Below are 18,951 nucleotides of genomic sequence, written 5' to 3'. Positions count from 1 at the left end.
CATCAGCAGGGTTGGATTGCCTCCGTTGAGGACCCAAAAGTGATGCCACCACCATTGGCATACGACCCCTGGCAAGATACCTGGCCTGAGGAATATCCTTTTGGCTTTGAGGGGGAGCCAAGTCAGCCACGAAGGGTTGATGTCTTTACCCCCCCCCCCCTCCCAACACAATATCAGGCCAGTCATGGCTTTTCCACACAGGGGATGTTGCAAGGTATGCAAACTGGACAGGCTGAGTGGTCACACACTAGTCGTCAATAGGACTATCAATCCAGCCTGAGAGCTCCACCATCCGCTTCCCTTGGGAGAGCTCCACCATCCTCAGATGAGCATATAGCTGAGGTTGTCCCTGAAGCACCAGCAGCTGAAGTTGTCCCTGAAGCACCAGCAGCTGAGGTTGTCCCTGAAGCACCAGCAGCTGAAGTTATCCATGAAGCAGATGCAGCTGAAGTTGTCCATGAAGCAGATGATCATGCAGCTGAAGTTGTCCATGAAGCAGATGCAGCTGAAGTTGTCCATGATGCACCAGCAGCTGAAATTGCACCTAGAATCGCTGCTGCTCAAGAGCCTGTAGATCCACTGTATTCTCCCCTGGGCGAGGAATACATTTCACTCCAGAGGAGGCTCATAACAAGCTGCAAGAGCATTCAAAGAGGCAAATAGAGGTTTCATATGAGCCAAGAGAGGTTACTCAAGTGTAGCATCGAGCTGCAGAGGGACATTGCAGCCTCATTAAATGGAATTGTCCAAAATCAGTCTCAAATGATGAGAATCCAGTCTGATATGCAGATACAGATGGACAATAGATGGCGGGAACAAAACCAACTCTTGGGTGTGTTGGTTAAGCACTTCACACACCAGCAGGACACTGCCTCCAGCCTTTCATCTGTGGCCAGCACTCCAGCAGAATCATCTGAAGCTTCCCAAACCAGGAGAACCAGGAAATACACTCCAGTCACCTCTGCCCCCTCATCCAAAAAGCCGAAAAAAAATAAAAATATTCTTATAGTTCACCATAAATCTTGTCCTCTGTTATTTACCATATAATTGTCATCCACATCCATGTGAGGGGTGTTTTAGTACACTAATATTGTTAAAACATATAATAAGGCCTGTGTGGAAATTGCCCATAAAAGGTAATATTAAGCTGTTTCTAACATATTCTTGTACTATAACTCGCATCCACAATAGTTGTTTCTGAAGGGTACATATAGTAATATTCACTTGTAAGATATAAATCAATGTATCTCACATCCAATATAAATTGACCCATTGGTATATATAGTAGTGATGTTACTGATAGGGTGGGCATTATCAGGTGTTTTAAGTCTGCAGGTGAGAGGTTGTGGTGTGTGTGATTGGTTTAACACAATTGCAAAGAGGCAGCCTTCAAGAAGGTGTTAGAAATGATCATATGATCCATCCTAGGTTTTGCTTTCAACTAAGAATACCAAGAGAACAAAGCAAGTGTTCAAATTAAATCTGAAAGTAGTTTGAAATAACATGCACTATTTAAAAGAAGAAGGTTTTCTTTGTACTTGACTGTCCCTTTATATATTTTGGCATCAGTGCCAAGCTGTGTTAGCATTAGAATAAATTATACTCCAGTGGTTTCTAAAGAGATGAAGGTAATCCAATTGAAAGTAAATAAGCAAGTATATGTCCACAATGTGATAAAGTACCTACAAGCTCAATCCATTTGATTATGTTGTGGCTTGAAACTATTTCAAATACACAAATAAACCTTAAAAAAGCAATATCATAGTATACTGTCCCTTTAACCTTGAGATGCTGCTTAAATGTATGTGTTTGTTAAGGCTTCCAGGGAGTTACGTTGGTTTTTTAGTCAGTGCAAGGGCTCCTGCACCTGCAATTTGTGGCGAGATGAGAATGGAGTAGATTTTCTGAAATATGCGCGCGTAAGTACTTACGTTGTATATTGGATACCAAACTGCGCGTGTTTTGTATGTCAGTCTATGGGTAAAAATAATACGGGCAAAGGCAGAAATATACGCGCGTAAGTTGTATGCTACGCCGTATATGTGATACCAAAACCGCGCAAAATTTGGCGTCGACGGCTTTTGCAGGCGATGCTGCATATCGGATCGGGCCTCAGAAATCCAGTGCTCCTACTAGACAGCTCTGCTGGTCCTCTCCCAAGACAAGTAGGATTACTTTAGAGACCATCCTGGAGTCATTTGTTAATCAAACTACGTTAGAAGTCATTTGCAAATCATCATCAGACATTATCAGGCTTGTGAAGTCATCAGCTAAGGTAAACAATTCTGGGTGATGACTTCAGAATGATTAGCAGATTACCTTACTGATTACTTCACAGGCATGAACAGCCTGTGAATGACTCTCATTTAAATATTTCAGCCTGTGGGCACAACAGTATGGCTTCTGATGATTACTCTGGAGTCATCGATTATGACTCCAGGAAGATCCTCCTTTTTGATTAGGGTTGTCCCCTCCAGTTACTGTGTAGTCACAAATGGTGCTTTTGTTGGGTAAACTAAGTGGTCACCTTAGGGTGCCCCTGATAGAGGACACAGAAAGCAGTGCAGCAGGGGTTAGAAAAAAAATGTGCTTTTTAAATATCTCCTATTTTAAAAGGGAAATTAAACACTAAATACATTTCATGCACCTAACCTCTAATTATGGGTGCCGCCATTTTGGAACCTGGGATTCACTGCAAATATCTGAAGGAGAGTTGCTGCACATGTGCAAACACATAACCAGGCGAGGAATAACTTCACTACTATGCTTATAAAATGCATTTAGTGTTTTTGCCCCTTTAATGTCCCTGGCCCTGAGTGTTGCCAAAATACTCAGTTCGAGAAGAAGGAAGAGGGCAGACATCTTTGTTGTTATTTAATAATGGTGCCATGAATGCTAAAATACTAGGGGAGAAGCAACTGAATTTCTGTGTCCTGAGACATTGGGGCCGATTTGTCAAGCTCCGTATGGAGTGTGATGCCCCTTGTTTCCTGCGAGCCTTCAGGCTTGCTTGAAACAGAAGTTATGAAGCAGCGGTCCAAAGACCGCTGCTCCATAACTTGTCTGCCTGCTCTGAGAAAGCGGACAGAAATCAACCCGATCGAATACGATTGGGCTGAATGACACCCCCTGCTAGTGGCCGATTGGCCCGCGAATCTGCAGGGGACGACATTGCACAAGCAGTTCACAAGAACTGCTGGTGCAATGATAAATGCCGACAGCGTATGCTGTACGGCGGACATGATACGCTACATTGTATCATATCCGCTTGCACATTAATAAATATAACCCATAGACATTAGACATAGTGAGTGGCTTCTTCTCCCTGATGTATCCATAGAATAGTTTCTACACTCTGATGTATAATTTGGGTCTGTATTTCATGATAATTATATCCATAATATCAATGTGACAATTTTATGGTGAGAAATGTTGCCAAAGGAATATTATTCTCACATAAATTATGTTTTGCGAAAGTTGTTGCGGGTTTCTAGGGTTAGTTTTAGCGATTTAGATCAGCTATCGCTATCTTCTTGATTCAGTGCATGACAAATCACAGGTGCCATGTAACCAAGGCTCCTAGAATTTTACTTCTGGCTTCTAACTTTATGGCTTATTCCGTAACTATTAGGCATGTGCATTTGTGTCATGCGGAAGGAAACAAATGCCAAATATGGTGGCATTCGGCTAGCCGGATTTCTTCTGCTGAAACTGCAACACACTAAGATCTGGATTTGCACTCAGTGTGTTGCACTATTACAAGAACAAATCTGGCTCTGAAAATAGCTAAATGCCGCTGGTGGCCGCCATCTTTGGGATCTTTCCTACCTAATGACACAAATGCACTTGCCTAATAAAAAACATAAATCTTTGTCTAGTTCATAATTAAGGGTGTGGTTGGGCTCCTTCCTGACTTCTAAAAATAAATAAAAAAAATCAGCTGTTGTCTTGATATATTATTAGATGCAGCAAGTAGGTTTTTGCGTCGTCATCTATCATTAAACATAATTAGCTGTAAGGTATTTTTTTTATACATGCATGCAGAATATCTGCATAGAAAATAAACTATTTAAAAGCATTTAAACCTGTCATTTTGTAAGTAAAATTTTCATGGTTTTGCAGTCCTGGCATACACCCTTTGAAAAGGTTATTGAATGTTACTTATCTCTTTTACTGCAGATAATTAGGAAGAAAAATAAATGAGCTCCTGCATATATCAATCAATTACTGTGCAGCATGTAGGAGGGTCAGGGTTTTAAATAACATAGAATGCACTACCTGGGGGCAGTGTGAAATCTAATATTTTCATAATTAAATTACAAGAAAAGCAGGCAGAGTAAATAATGAAAATACATTGCAAGGCTGTTTTACTAGACATAATGGAACATTGTATAGGGATTTAGATTTAGATTTACCTGTAAAATTATGTATTCAAATCCCAATAATAATATGCAGATGTATTTTTAACTTATATTAGTTATTTTAAAGGGACAGTCAAGTCCAAAAAAAACTTTCATGTTTCAAATAGGACATGCAATTTTAAACAACTTTCCAATTTACTTTTATCACCAATTTTGCTTTGTTCTTTTGGTATTCTTAGTTGAAAGCTAGACCTAGGAAGGCTCATATGATAATTTCTAAGCCATTGAAGGCCGCCTCTAATCACATGCTTTTGTATTTGCTTTTCACAGCAGGGGAGAGCTAGTTCAGGTAAACCCTATAGATAACATTGCGAGCACGCCCATGGTTTGTGGCAGACACTGCACTAATTGGCTAAAATGAAAGTCAAAAGATAATAAATAAAAAGTCATGTGATCAGGGGGCTGTCAGAAGATGCTTAGATACAAGTTAATCACAGAGGTAAAAAGTGTATTATTATAACTGTGTTGGTTAGGCAAAACTGGGGAATGGGTAATAAAGGGATTATCTATCTTTTAAAACAACAACAATTCTGGTGTTGACTGTCCCTTTAATGTTGGAAATGAGTGTAAAGTGTCCATATTGAAACCTAGGTTTCCTTCTCTGCTGAGGCCAATTAGGGACAGCTATAAATGAGTCACTAGAGTGTGCAACCAATGCCAGTTTGGAATATAGCAGTGTTAAGTCTGGAATATTCACTTCCATTTTTAAAAGGAATTGGAAAACACATAATTTTTGGAAATTGCAGGAAATGGGGGCAAAATTATTATTATTATTATTAATAATAATATACCGCAAAGTTTTTTTTTTATACATTTATTTGAACATTTTATATTTCAAATCTCAAAGGGGCAGATTTAACATGCGCATACAGCAGTTTCCGTGCAAGCCATTAGGCTCGCAGGAAACATATGTTAAGAAGCAGCTGTCTTAAGACCGTTGCTCCTTAACTTATCCGCCACCTCTGAGGCGGTGGACAGCAATAATCTCGATCAGATACGATCGGGATGATTGACAACCCCTGCTAGCAGCCGGGACTGCATTGCACAAGTATTTCACTAGAAATGCTTGTGCAATCTTAAATGCCGACAGCGTATGCTGTCGACATTTAGCAATGTTGGGCGGACATGATCCCCTAAAGGGGATCATGTCCATCCGCATCATAATAAATCGTCCCCAAAGTGTTTAATGTCCCTTAATGGGTCTCTGAGCCCTCATGTAATAGACATAGCAAGTGGGTTTCTGTGTCCTGATGTATATTAGAGCTACAGGGAGTGCAGAATTATTAGGCAAATTAGTATTTTGACCACATCATCCTCTTTATGCATGTTGTCTTACTCCAAGCTGTATAGGCTCGAAAGCCTACTACCAATTAAGCATATTAGGTGATGTGCATCTCTGTAATGAGAAGGGGTGTGGTCTAATGACATCAACACCCTATATCAGGTGTGCATAATTATTAGGCAACTTCCTTTCCTTTGGCAAAATGGGTCAAAAGAAGGACTTGACAGGCTCAGAAAAGTAAAAAATAGTGAGATATCTTGCAGAGGGATGCAGCACTCTTAAAATTGCAAAGCTTCTGAAGCGTGATCATCGAACAATCAAGCGTTTCATTCAAAATAGTCAACAGGGTCGCAAGAAGCGTGTGGAAAAACCAAGGCGCAAAATAACTGCCCATGAACTGAGAAAAGTCAAGCGTGCAGCTGCCAAGATGCCACTTGCCACCAGTTTGGCCATATTTCAGAGCTGCAACATCACTGGAGTGCCCAAAAGCACAAGGTCTGCAATACTCAGAGACATGGCCAAGGTAAGAAAGGCTGAAAGACGACCACCACTGAACAAGATACACAAGCTGAAACGTCAAGACTGGGCCAAGAAATATCTCAAGACTGATTTTTCTAAGGTTTTATGGACTGATGAAATGAGAGTGAGTCTTGATGGGCCAGATGGATGGGCCCGTGGCTGGATTGGTAAAGGGCAGAGAGCTCCAGTCCGACTCAGACGCCAGCAAGGTGGAGGTGGAGTACTGGTTTGGGCTGGAATCATCAAAGATGAGCTTGTGGGGCCTTTTTGGGTTGAGGATGGAGTCAAGCTCAACTCCCAGTCCTACTGCCAGTTTCTGGAAGACACCTTCTTCAAGCAGTGGTACAGGAAGAAGTCTGCATCCTTCAAGAAAAACATGATTTTCATGCAGGACAATGCTCCATCACACGCGTCCAAGTACTCCACAGCGTGGCTGGCAAGAAAGGGTATAAAAGAAGAAAATCTAATGACATGGCCTCCTTGTTCACCTGATCTGAACCCCATTGAGAACCTGTGGTCCATCATCAAATGTGAGATTTACAAGGAGGGAAAACAGTACACCTCTCTGAACAGTGTCTGGGAGGCTGTGGTTGCTGCTGCACGCAATGTTGATGGTGAACAGATCAAAACACTGACAGAATACATGGATGGCAGGCTTTTGAGTGTCCTTGCAAAGAAAGGTGGCTATATTGGTCACTGATTTGTTTTTGTTTTGTTTTTGAATGTCAGAAATGTATATTTGTGAATGTTGAGATGTTATATTGGTTTCACTGGTAAAAATAAATAATTGAAATGGGTATATATTTGTTTTTTGTTAAGTTGCCTAATAATTATGCACAGTAATAGTCACCTGCACACACAGATATCCCCCTAAAATAGCTATAACTAAAAACAAACTAAAAACTACTTCCAAAAATATTCAGCTTTGATATTAATGAGTTTTTTGGGTTCATTGAGAACATGGTTGTTGTTCAATAATAAAATTAATCCTCAAAAATACAACTTGCCTAATAATTCTGCACTCCCTGTAGTTAGTATAACTTTGTGTCCTTATGTATCACTAGACATAGGGGACCTTTGGGTACCCTTCTATAATAATACTAAGGGGACCTAAGTGCTCTGGTGTTCTATGACATTAGCAATATGTGTCCTTTATAGACAAACCTAGTGTTATTTTCCATAATAACTATGTTTTATTGTTTTTTTTCCCAGTGTTGCATGCCAGCGAACAGCTCAACCTAAAGAACTATCAGGTGGTCCATCCACGAAAACTTCTTGCTCAGCACAAGAGAGATACACAGGTACACACCTTCAGAATTCACTGGAGAAATCATTCAGTCACCTGGTATTTGGAAAAGCCCAAAGTGTACATTTCTGGCATGATTTCTAGGAATATAAAAATATGTTGGCTATGAAAAATCTTTGAACACTGCATATTAATTGCATTAATCTAGGGTAAGATAGAAAATATTTTAAAATGTGTTGTATTCTGCAAATTAAAGAATACTATGGGGGCAAATTATTAAGCACCGTATGGCTCACCGTAAACAGCAGTTAAGAAGCAGCGGTCTTAAGACCGCTGACAGATATATGGTAAATCGGCCCCTAAGTATGTAAATAATTGTATGAAATTGGTTTAAGCTAAAATATATTTTGATTTTGAACAGGAAGCAGATGTTTGTGCCTAAATGGTCCATAGGATAGAGACTCACTGGTGGATAGTGAGAAGGCTCACAAAAATTAACAAAAATATTTGTTTTTCAGAAAAACAATATACATTTAAAACAAACTGTAAAGTGTCCTTTTTTTTAAAAATATGTTTTTGTGCTTTTTCCCCTTGTTTCTAAAATAGAACATCTTATTATGTACAGTATTATAACAATAAAGGGACATTAAACCCTTTGAGATGGTAATATAAAAAGATAAATCGTGTGTATATATATATATATATATATATATATATATATACACTGTATATATAAAAAGTCTGCAATATACTTTCATTATTTATTTTGTCCCAATTTCTGAGCTTTTCAGTTCCTGTTAGAAATGGAAGTGCAGAACACTGTTATATTCCACACAGCCATTTGCTGCACAGTCTAGTGACCTATTTATAACTATCCCTAATTGGCCACAGCAGAGAAGGTAACCTAAGTTACAACATGGCAGCTCCCATTGTTTTATAGACATTAAAACATTACACTTATTTTGTCAATATTTAAACAACTAAAGAAACTTTAACAAATACATCTCCATGTTATTCTCAGACTAATCTTTTCTTTAAATGCACTATTCTATCTATCATTTATTTAGTGTTTAATGTCCCTTTAAAACATAGTTGTACTGATATAAACTGACCATTGGGCTTGAGTTATCTGCTTGCCTTCCACTGCTTCCTTACTGTTATTAGGTGGTAACTTGACCGGGACCATCCGGTGCTGCTTTGCTTTACTCGGTGGCATCTCCTGCTCTCAGCTGCGGTTCTCTCTGCTCTCCTGACCACGCTACCTCCACGTGGCGATCTTAGAGCTCCTCCCTGCTGCTGGATCCAGCCGGGTGCCGCTTTTACCGCACCCGCTGCTCCCCAGGAACAAGCAGTGGCTTCCCAGCTCAGCCCCACTCAAGCGCCTTGCCCGACCAAGTCAGGTTACAACCTGGTCTAGGGCCCTTGAGATGGCTCACGCACGTCTCAGCGCACTGCTCAACCCACCGAAACTTCCTCCTCCATGCACTGTACTGATATAAGCTATGTTTTGCTTATATTCTCTTGTAACTAGATATCTAACCACCAACACAGATGTGGATGTTGTCAGCCAATGAGCATGCATACTGCATATTTAGTTGTCCACAAAAATGCATCAATTTAAGCAACTTATCCTCAAAAGTGAAAATGTTTCAAGGGACCCATATGCTAAATCACTTGAAACCCATGCAGCATATCTGTGAAAAGCTGACTAGAAAATATCACATGAACATCTGTGTATAAAAGGAAGATATTTTACCTCAAAACGTCTTAAGCTTAAGTGCTCATGAGTATAAAAATAAAACAACCAATCAGTATCATTAGTGGTGAGTGTGGAGTTCAGACTTTGCTTTACTGTCATCTTGTGGGATTTCACCATAATAATAAGTGCTAGATTACAAGTGGAGCTCTAAATTACCTTGCCCACGGTAGCAATTAGCTCTCTGACGTCATCAGAACGAGGCTCCCATAGGAGCCTATGGAAGGGTGCTCTTGTTGCATTATCGTGCGCCTGTATTACACAGTGCAGCGCAAATATCGCTTTCATCAAAGCGATATTTAGTGCTCCACTTGTAATCTGGCCCTAAATCGGGTAACTTGATCCTTTATGTTTATTTTGTATTTTGAATATCTGCTGTTTCTCATTTAAACCACAATTCATTGTTCTCAGGAACATGTCCACTGAAATGGACTGAGCCTGCAGAAAGAGCAGATCTTCATATCTTATCTCACTCTCTCTACACGCAAGGACAATGCTTGGATGTTCATATTAGGTTGTGGTTTCAGTGAGCAAAACCAACTATTTCAATTACAAAAATGATCCTATAGGAGCAAAATCCAGTACATTTAATTTTCTTCAGCTGATATAACAAGTCAGTGAGAAACCAATACGGGGAAGCAATTTTTACAGTACACTGTCCGTTTAAAACCCATTTACAGTAGGATGTGGTTACTAAGGAAATTGTGAGGTAAAATATCTTCCCTTTTTTCATGGAAATGTTCATGTTCAGCTTTTTACAGCAATGTGGCGTAACTTTCAAGGGATTTAGCATTTGGGTTTCATGTCCCTTTAAAAGAGAATTAAAACTCAAATTCTCTCGGTATTCGTTATTGAAGCAGCAGCTGGGAGCTTTCTGAACACATCAGTAAGCCAATGACAAGAGATTATATATGTGCAGCCACCAATCAACAGCTAGCTCCCAGCTCCTGAGCCTACCTAGGTATGCTTTTCAACAAAGGATAACAAGAGAATTAAACAAATTAGATAAGATAAGTGAAGTGTAAAGTTGTTTAAAATTCTATGCACTTTCTGAATGATTAAATACATTTTTGGGGTTTCATGTCCCTTGAAACATTTTTCATACTAAAATATTTTAACATGCTTATTTGAAATATTTGCTTTCCACATTTATTTATGATTTATGACATTTGCACATCTGATAGCCACATTAAATATTACACAACTATCTGATCTATTTTACCTTTTTAAATATAGCATTGATGCTGGCTTGTTCCTTTTGCAATTTTTTTTAAACTGCTGTTAAACCAGAAATGTCTCCACCCTTATATATCTAAGCTCTAATCTTTTACGTTATCCAAATTTAGCGTCTGAGATTTTTACTTTAGCTTAAAGTGTAAAAAGTAAAACTTAAGCTGTCAGTGTATTTATTTGAGCTTTCTGGTCTTGTAAAAAATAAATATATTAACATACAAACAATTGGTACAATACAACACACATGCATTAAAGAGACATTAAATGTAAAATGTAATTTCTAAAACAATATTTAATTTACTTGTAATGTGCAAATAAGCTCTTTTAAAGGGATATTAAACTCAAACATTTTCTTTCATGATTCAGATAGAGCATGCAATTTTAAGCAACTTTCTAATTTACTCCTATTATACATTTTTCTTCATTCTATTGGTATCTTTATTTGAAAAAGCAGGAATAAAAGCTTTGAAACCAGCCCATTTTAGGTTCTGAGCCTGGGTACCGCTTGCTGATTGGATGGCTAAATGTACCGACCAATCAGCAAAGTCCTATCCAGACTACTGAACCAAAAATAGGCTTCAAAACTTTCATTCTTGCCTTTTCAAATAAAGATACCAAGAGAACGAAGAAAAAATAATAATAAGAGTAAATAATAAAGTTGCTTAAAATTGCATGCTCTATCCGAATCATATAAGAAAATATTTGGGTTTTCTATCCCTTTAAATATTTTTTCTTAAAGGGACAGTGTATACCAATTTTCATATAACTGCATGTAATGGACACTACTATAAAGAAGACTATGCACAGATACTGATCTAAAAATCCAGTATAAAACTTTTTTAAAAACTTACTTAGAAGCTCCCAGTTTTGCACTATTAAGGAGGTTAGGCTGGGACACCCAGTGAAAGGGGCTGGGAAATCAGGAGCAGCAGACACTCCCCCCTTCACTGCATATGAAAATACCCTCTAGATCAGACATCCTTAAACTTGGCCCTCCAGAGGTTTTGGAACTACATTTCCCATGATGCTCAGACAGCTGATATGCTGGCTGAGCATCATGGAAAATTTAGTTCCAAAACATCATGGGAACAATATTAAAGGGACAGTCTAGTCCAAAATAAACTTTCATGATTTAGATAGAGAATCTAATTTTAAACAATTTTCCAATTTACTTTTATCACCAATTTGCTTTGTTGTCTTGGTATTCTTAGTTGAAAGCTAAACCTAGGAGGTTCATATGTTAATTTCTAGGCCCTATCACAGCTAGAGGGTGTTAGTTCATGTGTGTCATATAGATAACACTGTGCTAATGCACGTGGAGTTCCAGTGAGCCAGCTCCGATAGGCTAAAATGGATGTCTGTCCAAAGAACTGAAATAAGGGGGCAGTTTGCAGAGGCTTAGACACAAGGTAATCACTGAGGTAAAAAATTTATTTATATATTTGTGTTGGTTATGCAAAACTAGGAAATGGGTAATAAAGGGATTGACTGGTGTTGACTGTCCCTTTAATGCTGTATGAAAGATTACACTTAAAGACAAATATAAGCGAAAGTCTGGGAATATACAAAAGGGGATGTTGATCTGGTCGTGTGAACTTGTGATATTTAAGGATCACACTTGACATGTAACCTGTTCCTCTTCTTTGTCGTCTTAGAGCAAATATCCAGACCTGGTGCATTATGGGTTTCAGCTGGATGGAAAACCATTGGTGTTAGATCTTGTACGGACTGAGTAAGTGACCAGGATCCCAAAACTTGTTACATCATACTAAGATTAGCTTTGCATGCAAAAAGGCTTAGTACTAAGCTGAACAAATAACTGACAATTGATATCCATTAAATCTGCTGAATGTTATCTTTGGGTAAAACTGCAGCACGATAAATATTATATGTTGGACACCAGTTTTTCAGTACATTATATTTTGTTTAGTTACAAACTGCCCCATTGCTGGTGCATTTTATATACACATTGCTGTATTTTCTGTGAACACATACCCAGGAAATGTTGTTTGTACTTGTTTGGAGTGTGCACAATACCCATTATAGGGCCACTAAAGTAAAAATGAAAGTTTCATAATTTAGTTAAAGGGGTACTGATAGAGCTTGCAATTTTAAGCAACTTTCTAAATTACTTCTATTATCAATTTTTCTTCATTCTCTTGCTATCTTTATTTGAAATAGAAGGGATCTAAGCTAAGGAGCCAGCAAATGTTTGGTTCAGAACCATGGGCAGCACTTGTTTATTGGTGCTGTCCAATCAGCAAGGACAACCCAGTTTGTTCACCAAAAATGGGACGGTGTTCTGTTAAGGGGCCGAACTTTTGAAAAGAGCGAACCATGTCACTTCCTGTGACGTTCCATCAGCTGTTGTACAAATTTTGGCCCTAATGCGCATGCGTGCCAGCGTCATCACATACCTGGCCGCATACGTCACTGTAAAAATATTTAGACCTGTGAAATTCAGAAGCCTTTCTATAGCGCATGCGTGGGATTTTCTATCACAAATGGGGGGGGTTTATGGAAAGCTGTTTATTCGTCTCCTCGCTAATATTCTGAAGTCCACCTCCCCCACTGCAACTACTCCCATTAAGCTGAGTCTCCGTGCGTGTATGACAAACAGCCACTCGGCTATCGCCACTGCTTCTTCTGCTGATCCAATGCAGCTTTTTACAGGCTCCCTTCAATGTCATTGTTTAAACATTTGTTGCAGCAGTAAGCATTGGATCAGCAGAAGAAGCAGTGGCGATAGCCGAGTGGCTGTTTGTCATGCAGGGACGAATAAACAGCGTTCCATAACCCCCCCCCATTTGTGATAGAAAATCCCACGCATGCGCTATAAAAAGGCTTCTGAATTTCACAGGTCTAAATAGTTTCCCAGTGACGTATGCGGCCAGGTATGTGATGATGCTGGCACGCATGCGCATTAGGGCCAAAATGTGTACAACAGCTAATGTAACGTCACAGGAAGTGACATGGTTCGCTCTTTTCAAAAGTTCGGCCCCTTACCAGAACACCGGCATCTAAACTTACATTCTTGCTTTTCAAATAAACATACCAAGAGAATGAAGAAAATTTGATAATAGGAGTAAATTAAAAATTTTTTTGGGTTCAGTGTCCCTTTAAAGCATACAATTGAAAAAAAATCCAATATACTTCTGTTTTCAAAACGTGCACATTCTATTTAAATGCACACTTTCAGAGGCCCCAGCTCCTACTGAGCATGTGCAGAAGTTCACAGTTTATACGTATATGCATCTTGTGATTGGTTGATGGCTGTAACATGATACAGGGGGAGGAAAAATTTAATTAACTGTGAAATTTGGTAGGAAATATTCTACTGGTCATTTCAAATTAAAAGTAAGTGCTATTGCATTGTCTTTGTATTATGTATTTGTCAAGTCTACTGTATTTAGTGGTCCTTTTGGTCCATTTTACCCGCTAGAGTGTATTAAAGGACCATTAAATTTGGCTTATCAATAAAGCATAAAGTGTTTTTTTGTTGATAGTGAAACATTATTGCAATATGAATTCATTGTTTAGTTTGCTTCCTTTTGCTGTAAAATACATCTGAATGTCTACTTGTTACACTTTCTCCCAGGAAGGCTTAGGTTAATATTTTTTAGCTAATTTTCCGTGAGCCAGTCTGCCCCCCCCCTTTCTCACTTTGGGGCAGATTACAAGTGGAGCACTATTAAACGCTAGAAGTAAGCTTTTTGCCCGTTGGGTTTCTCTCTTATTACAAGTTGAAAGTAATCTGTTTTTGCTCACGCGCTAACCCAACGCTAAAAAAAGCCAAATTTAGGATATTGCATGCACAATAACGTATTCCTCTATAGAAGTCAAAGGAGAGAAAGAAGTGGAAAAAACCCTACTCGTGTGAAAACACGTTTGCATATTTTCAAATGCACTAACCCGACATAAAAATATCAATATTTAACAATCCAATGTTCTTCACATAGAAGAATATGTTCTATTTATTCATAAATACATACTTCTATATAACTGAGGGTATTTTGGTAAAATATACATTTATACCTATATATTTACATGATTATAAACATTTAAACAGGTATATTATGTTTCTAAATTATTTCAAAGTTTTATTTATATTTTTGTATGCAAACGAATATTGCATTTATTTGATATTTCCATAATTTTGGGGTATTTCATTTTACAAACAATTGACTATATTATTGTACGTTCTTTAGTGTATCATTGTTTCTCTACAATTCATTTTTTCAAATGTAATGGCATTATTATATATATATTGTCAATTATTTCTTGTTTAAACTCAATTAATCTATTTCTATAAAATTGTACATTAGGATTACAAACAATCAATTTTAAATACATATTTTACCTTATTTGTTTTATATATATATATTTAATATATATATATATATATATATATATATATATATATATATATATATATATATATATATATATATATATATAAATAATTCAGGATATATAAGATCATATTTTCTTTATCATCAATTACACTATGAGTAATATAAAGTCTTGTTTACTCAAATATAAATGAATTGTAAGTAAAATTATAAATGTATTATCTATATTTAATTATCAAATACTAAGATTAGGTTAAAATTAATTTTAATCCGATCTAGCTAACATTACAATTTGATTAAAAATGTTTATTTTAAAAATAGTTTATTATATTTATTACTATCTAAAGCAAGGCAATTAAAATTATTTAAAATAGAAGACTAATTATAGTTATTTGTTACCCCAATAATGCTGTATAGGCTCTGTCCAAATATGTATTTAATAGATAATTAGTTTGTTGAATTTAAAATGTTGAATTAGAATGTTGAATTTGATATAACATAAAAAGCAATAAGATCAATCAATATATATTCTTAAAAGATAGAAATTGATAGAAAAAAAAGCAATCATGAAGACATTGCGCTACTCAAAGTTGATGCAGAAAAAGGTTTTGACTCAATTGTTTGGGAGCATCTGTTCCCGAAGTCTAGAGAACTTTGGGTTTAAAGATCAGTTTCTCTATTTTATACATAATCTATACAATAACCCTGTATCTTATCTACTCATTAATGGAGTTTTTTCTTCTGGAATAAGGCTTGAAAGGGGCACAAGACAGGGTTGCCCACTCTCTCCACTTTTATTTAAAATTGCCCTAGACCCCTCAGCTATATGGTTACGACAAGTGTTGACCCCCAAGGCAGAACATAGTGCGATCTGCGATAATATCGCAGAAAGTGGAGCCTGCCTGCAGAAAGAATTGCCAGTTATGTTAAGCACAGAATTTTCTTCAACAGGAATTTTTTTATTTTTCTGCAGTGCAACCGGCACATTTTTACTTTAAAATTATTGGCTAATGGCTGATGCTGATGAAATTGATACTTTAAATTGATACTTTTTTTTAGATGCAGCTATATCTTAATTTGTTAGTTTTAGCCGCCAGAACGGCTTCTGTTCCTTTGACTGAGAGGTAAGTGCAGCCAGGGATGCGCAATTCATATCGCCCAGGACATGTTTTTCTTTTTACATTTATTAGGCAATGGGCAAGCAGAAGGGGTAAAGTCGCTCTCTCAGGCAGCAAATTATTCAAAGCACTGCTTAAAACTTAGCCGGTGCCCCCCTCTCTACTTTAGCCCGCGCCCAGGCTGGAAACGTGTTGTGAATGTGTGCACAGCGCTAGCTTGTTTTCATGTTTAGGTGTTGTGTCACTGTCTACTTTAGTGAAATCATTCAAAGCTATTAAAACTGAGCCGGTCCCCCCCCCTCTCTACTGAAGCCCACGCCCAAGCTGGAAATATGTGTTGTGAATGTGTGCACAGCACTAGCTTGTTTTCATGTTTAGGAGGCCCTTGATGTGCGAGTGTAATAAGGCTGATTATTTTACCATTATTGTGTATTGTTAGTTCTTGTGGGAACAATACTGAAATGTAGTGCATTTCATTGCTTGTCTTCTGAGTTCACCTGAAGAATGTGTTCATTGTGGATATTAATTTCCATAACCTTAACCATTTGGCTGCCGATGTTGTGTCTAATGGTTAAGGTTATGGAAATTCATATCCACAATGAACACGTTCTTCAGGTGAACTCAGAAGACAAGCAATGAAATGCACTACATTTCAGTATCGTTCCCACAAGAACTAACAATACACGATAATGGTAAAATAATCAGCCTTATTACACTCACACATCAAGGGCCTCCTAAACATGAAAACAAGCTAGTGCTGTGCACACATTCACAACACATATTTCCAGCCTGGGCGCGGGCTTCAGTAGAGAGGGGGGGACCGGCTCAGTTTTAATAGCTTTGAATGATTTCACTAAAGTAGACAGTGACACAACACCTAAACATGAAAACAAGCTAGCGCTGTGCACACATTCACAACACATGTTTCCAGCCTGGGCGCGGGCTAAAGTAGAAAGGGGGGGACCGGTGTTCTGTTTCATCAGCTGTTGCACACATATTTCAGCTAATGCGCATGCGTGCCAGCGTCATCACATACCTGGCCGCATACGTCACTGCTGAAATATTTAGCCCTGTGAAATTTACAAGCCCTTTCTATAGCGCATGCGTAGGATTTTCTATCCCAAATGGCGCGCTCATGAAAAGCCTGTTTATTAGCCGACTCGGCAATATTCTGAACTCCGCCCCCACTGCAACTACTCGTACTGCTGTAAAGCATCATGCATGTCATTATATTTCATTATAGCCTACAATTCATTGTGCTGCTCCTTGTTAATAAAAACAGCATTTACTGCTGAAAAAACACGTTTAAAGAAACAGGTTGTTATATTTTTTTACAGCTCAAATTCATTGTGCTCCATGTTAATAGACAAAACATTTACTGATGCAAACAAATGTTTAATGAAACAGGTTGTTATATCATCCAATAAAAATTCATCAAAATAATGTAAGTGATTCTTTCATATTTCTTTTTCTGCATATCCTTTGTTGAAAAATAAAATTCTCTGGATATCCTTTGTTGAAAATAATTGATTTCAATACTACAGTACACAAAGAAACAGGTTTTAATATTTATCCAATAAAGATTAATCAAATAATGTTAATGCTTCTTTGAGATTTCTTTTGTTCTCTGCATATCCTTTTTTGAAATATGTCATTCTCTGCATATCCTTTGTTGACAATACTTTATTTAAAATACTCCAGTTCATGAACAGTTTGCAATATTTATCCAATAAAGATTAATCAAATATTGTTAATGCTTTTTTTCATATTTCTTTTATTCTCTGGATATCCTTTGTTGAAAAATGTCACTCTGCATATCCTTTGTTGAAAATACTTTATTTCAATACTCCAGTACTTGAATAAACAGGTTGTAATATTCATCCAATACTGGAGTATTGAAATAAAGTAATTTCAACAAAGGATATGCAGAGAATGACATTTTTCAACAAAGGATATCCAGAGAATAAAAGAAATATGAAAAAAGCATTAACAATATTTGATTAATCTTTATTGGATAAATATTGCAAACTGTTTGTTCGTGAACTGGAGTATTTTAAATAAAGTATTGTCAACAAAGGATATGCAGAGAATGACATATTTAAAAAAAGGATATGCAGAGAACAAAAGAAATCTCAAAGAAGCATTAACATTATTTGATTAATCTTTATTGGATAAATATTAAAACCTGTTTCTTTGTGTACTGTAGTATTGAAATCAATTATTTTCAACAAAGGATATCCAGAGAATTTTATTTTTCAACAAAGGATATGCAGAGAAAGAAAGAAATATGAAAGAATCCCTTACATTATTTTGATGAATTTTTATTGGATGATATAACAACCTGTTTCATTAAACATTTGTTTGCATCAGTAAATGTTTTGTCTATTAACATGGAGCACAATGAATTTGAGCTGTAAAGAAATATAACAACCTGTTTCTTTAAACGTGTTTTTTCAGCAGTAAATGCTGTTTTTATTAACAAGGAGAAGCACAATGAATTGTAGGCTATAATGAAATATAATGACATGCACAATGCTCTACAGCAGTACGAGTAGTTGCAGTGGGGGCGGATTTCAGAATATTGACGAGTCGGCTAATAAACAAGCTTTTCATGAGCGCGCCATTTGGGATAGAAAATCCTACGCATGCGCTATAGAAAGGGCTTGTAAATTTCACAGGGCTAAATATTTCAGCAGTGACGTATGCGGCCAGGTATGTGATGACGCTGGCACGCATGCGCATTAGCTGAAATATGTGTGCAACAGCTGATGAAACGTCACAGGAAGTGACATGGTTCGCTCTTTTACAAAGTTCAGTCCCTTCACAGAACACCGGCTCAGTTTTAAGCAGTGCTTTGAATAATTTGCTGCCTGAGAGAGCGATTTGATAGTCACCAAATTAGACACAACACCTGAACATGAAAAGAAGCTAGCGCTGCGCACACATTCACAACAAATGTTTACAGCCTGGGCGCGGACTTCAGTAGAGAGGGAGGGACCGGTGTTGTGTCTAATTTGGTGATTA

General features: G+C 37.5%; 1 protein-coding gene across 1 annotated transcript in view; it reads left to right on the top strand.

Annotated features, from left to right (window-relative positions):
- LOC128663672 (zinc metalloproteinase-disintegrin-like batroxstatin-1) overlaps nucleotides 1–18,951 on the top strand; it is a gene marked incomplete in the record, with an annotated part of 230,860 nt that overhangs the window by 25,688 nt on the left and 186,221 nt on the right. Inside the window, 2 exon segments of the mRNA XM_053718114.1 lie at nucleotides 7,435–7,523; nucleotides 12,113–12,189. Of these exon segments, the coding sequence (XP_053574089.1) occupies nucleotides 7,435–7,523; nucleotides 12,113–12,189 (166 nt within the window).

This window comes from Bombina bombina, chromosome 6, assembly GCF_027579735.1.
Source record: "Bombina bombina isolate aBomBom1 chromosome 6, aBomBom1.pri, whole genome shotgun sequence".
In the NCBI taxonomy this organism is placed as follows: Eukaryota; Metazoa; Chordata; class Amphibia; order Anura; family Bombinatoridae; genus Bombina; species Bombina bombina.
Note: the sequence above shows the minus strand (reverse complement) of the source record. Positions and strands in the feature narration are given on the sequence as shown.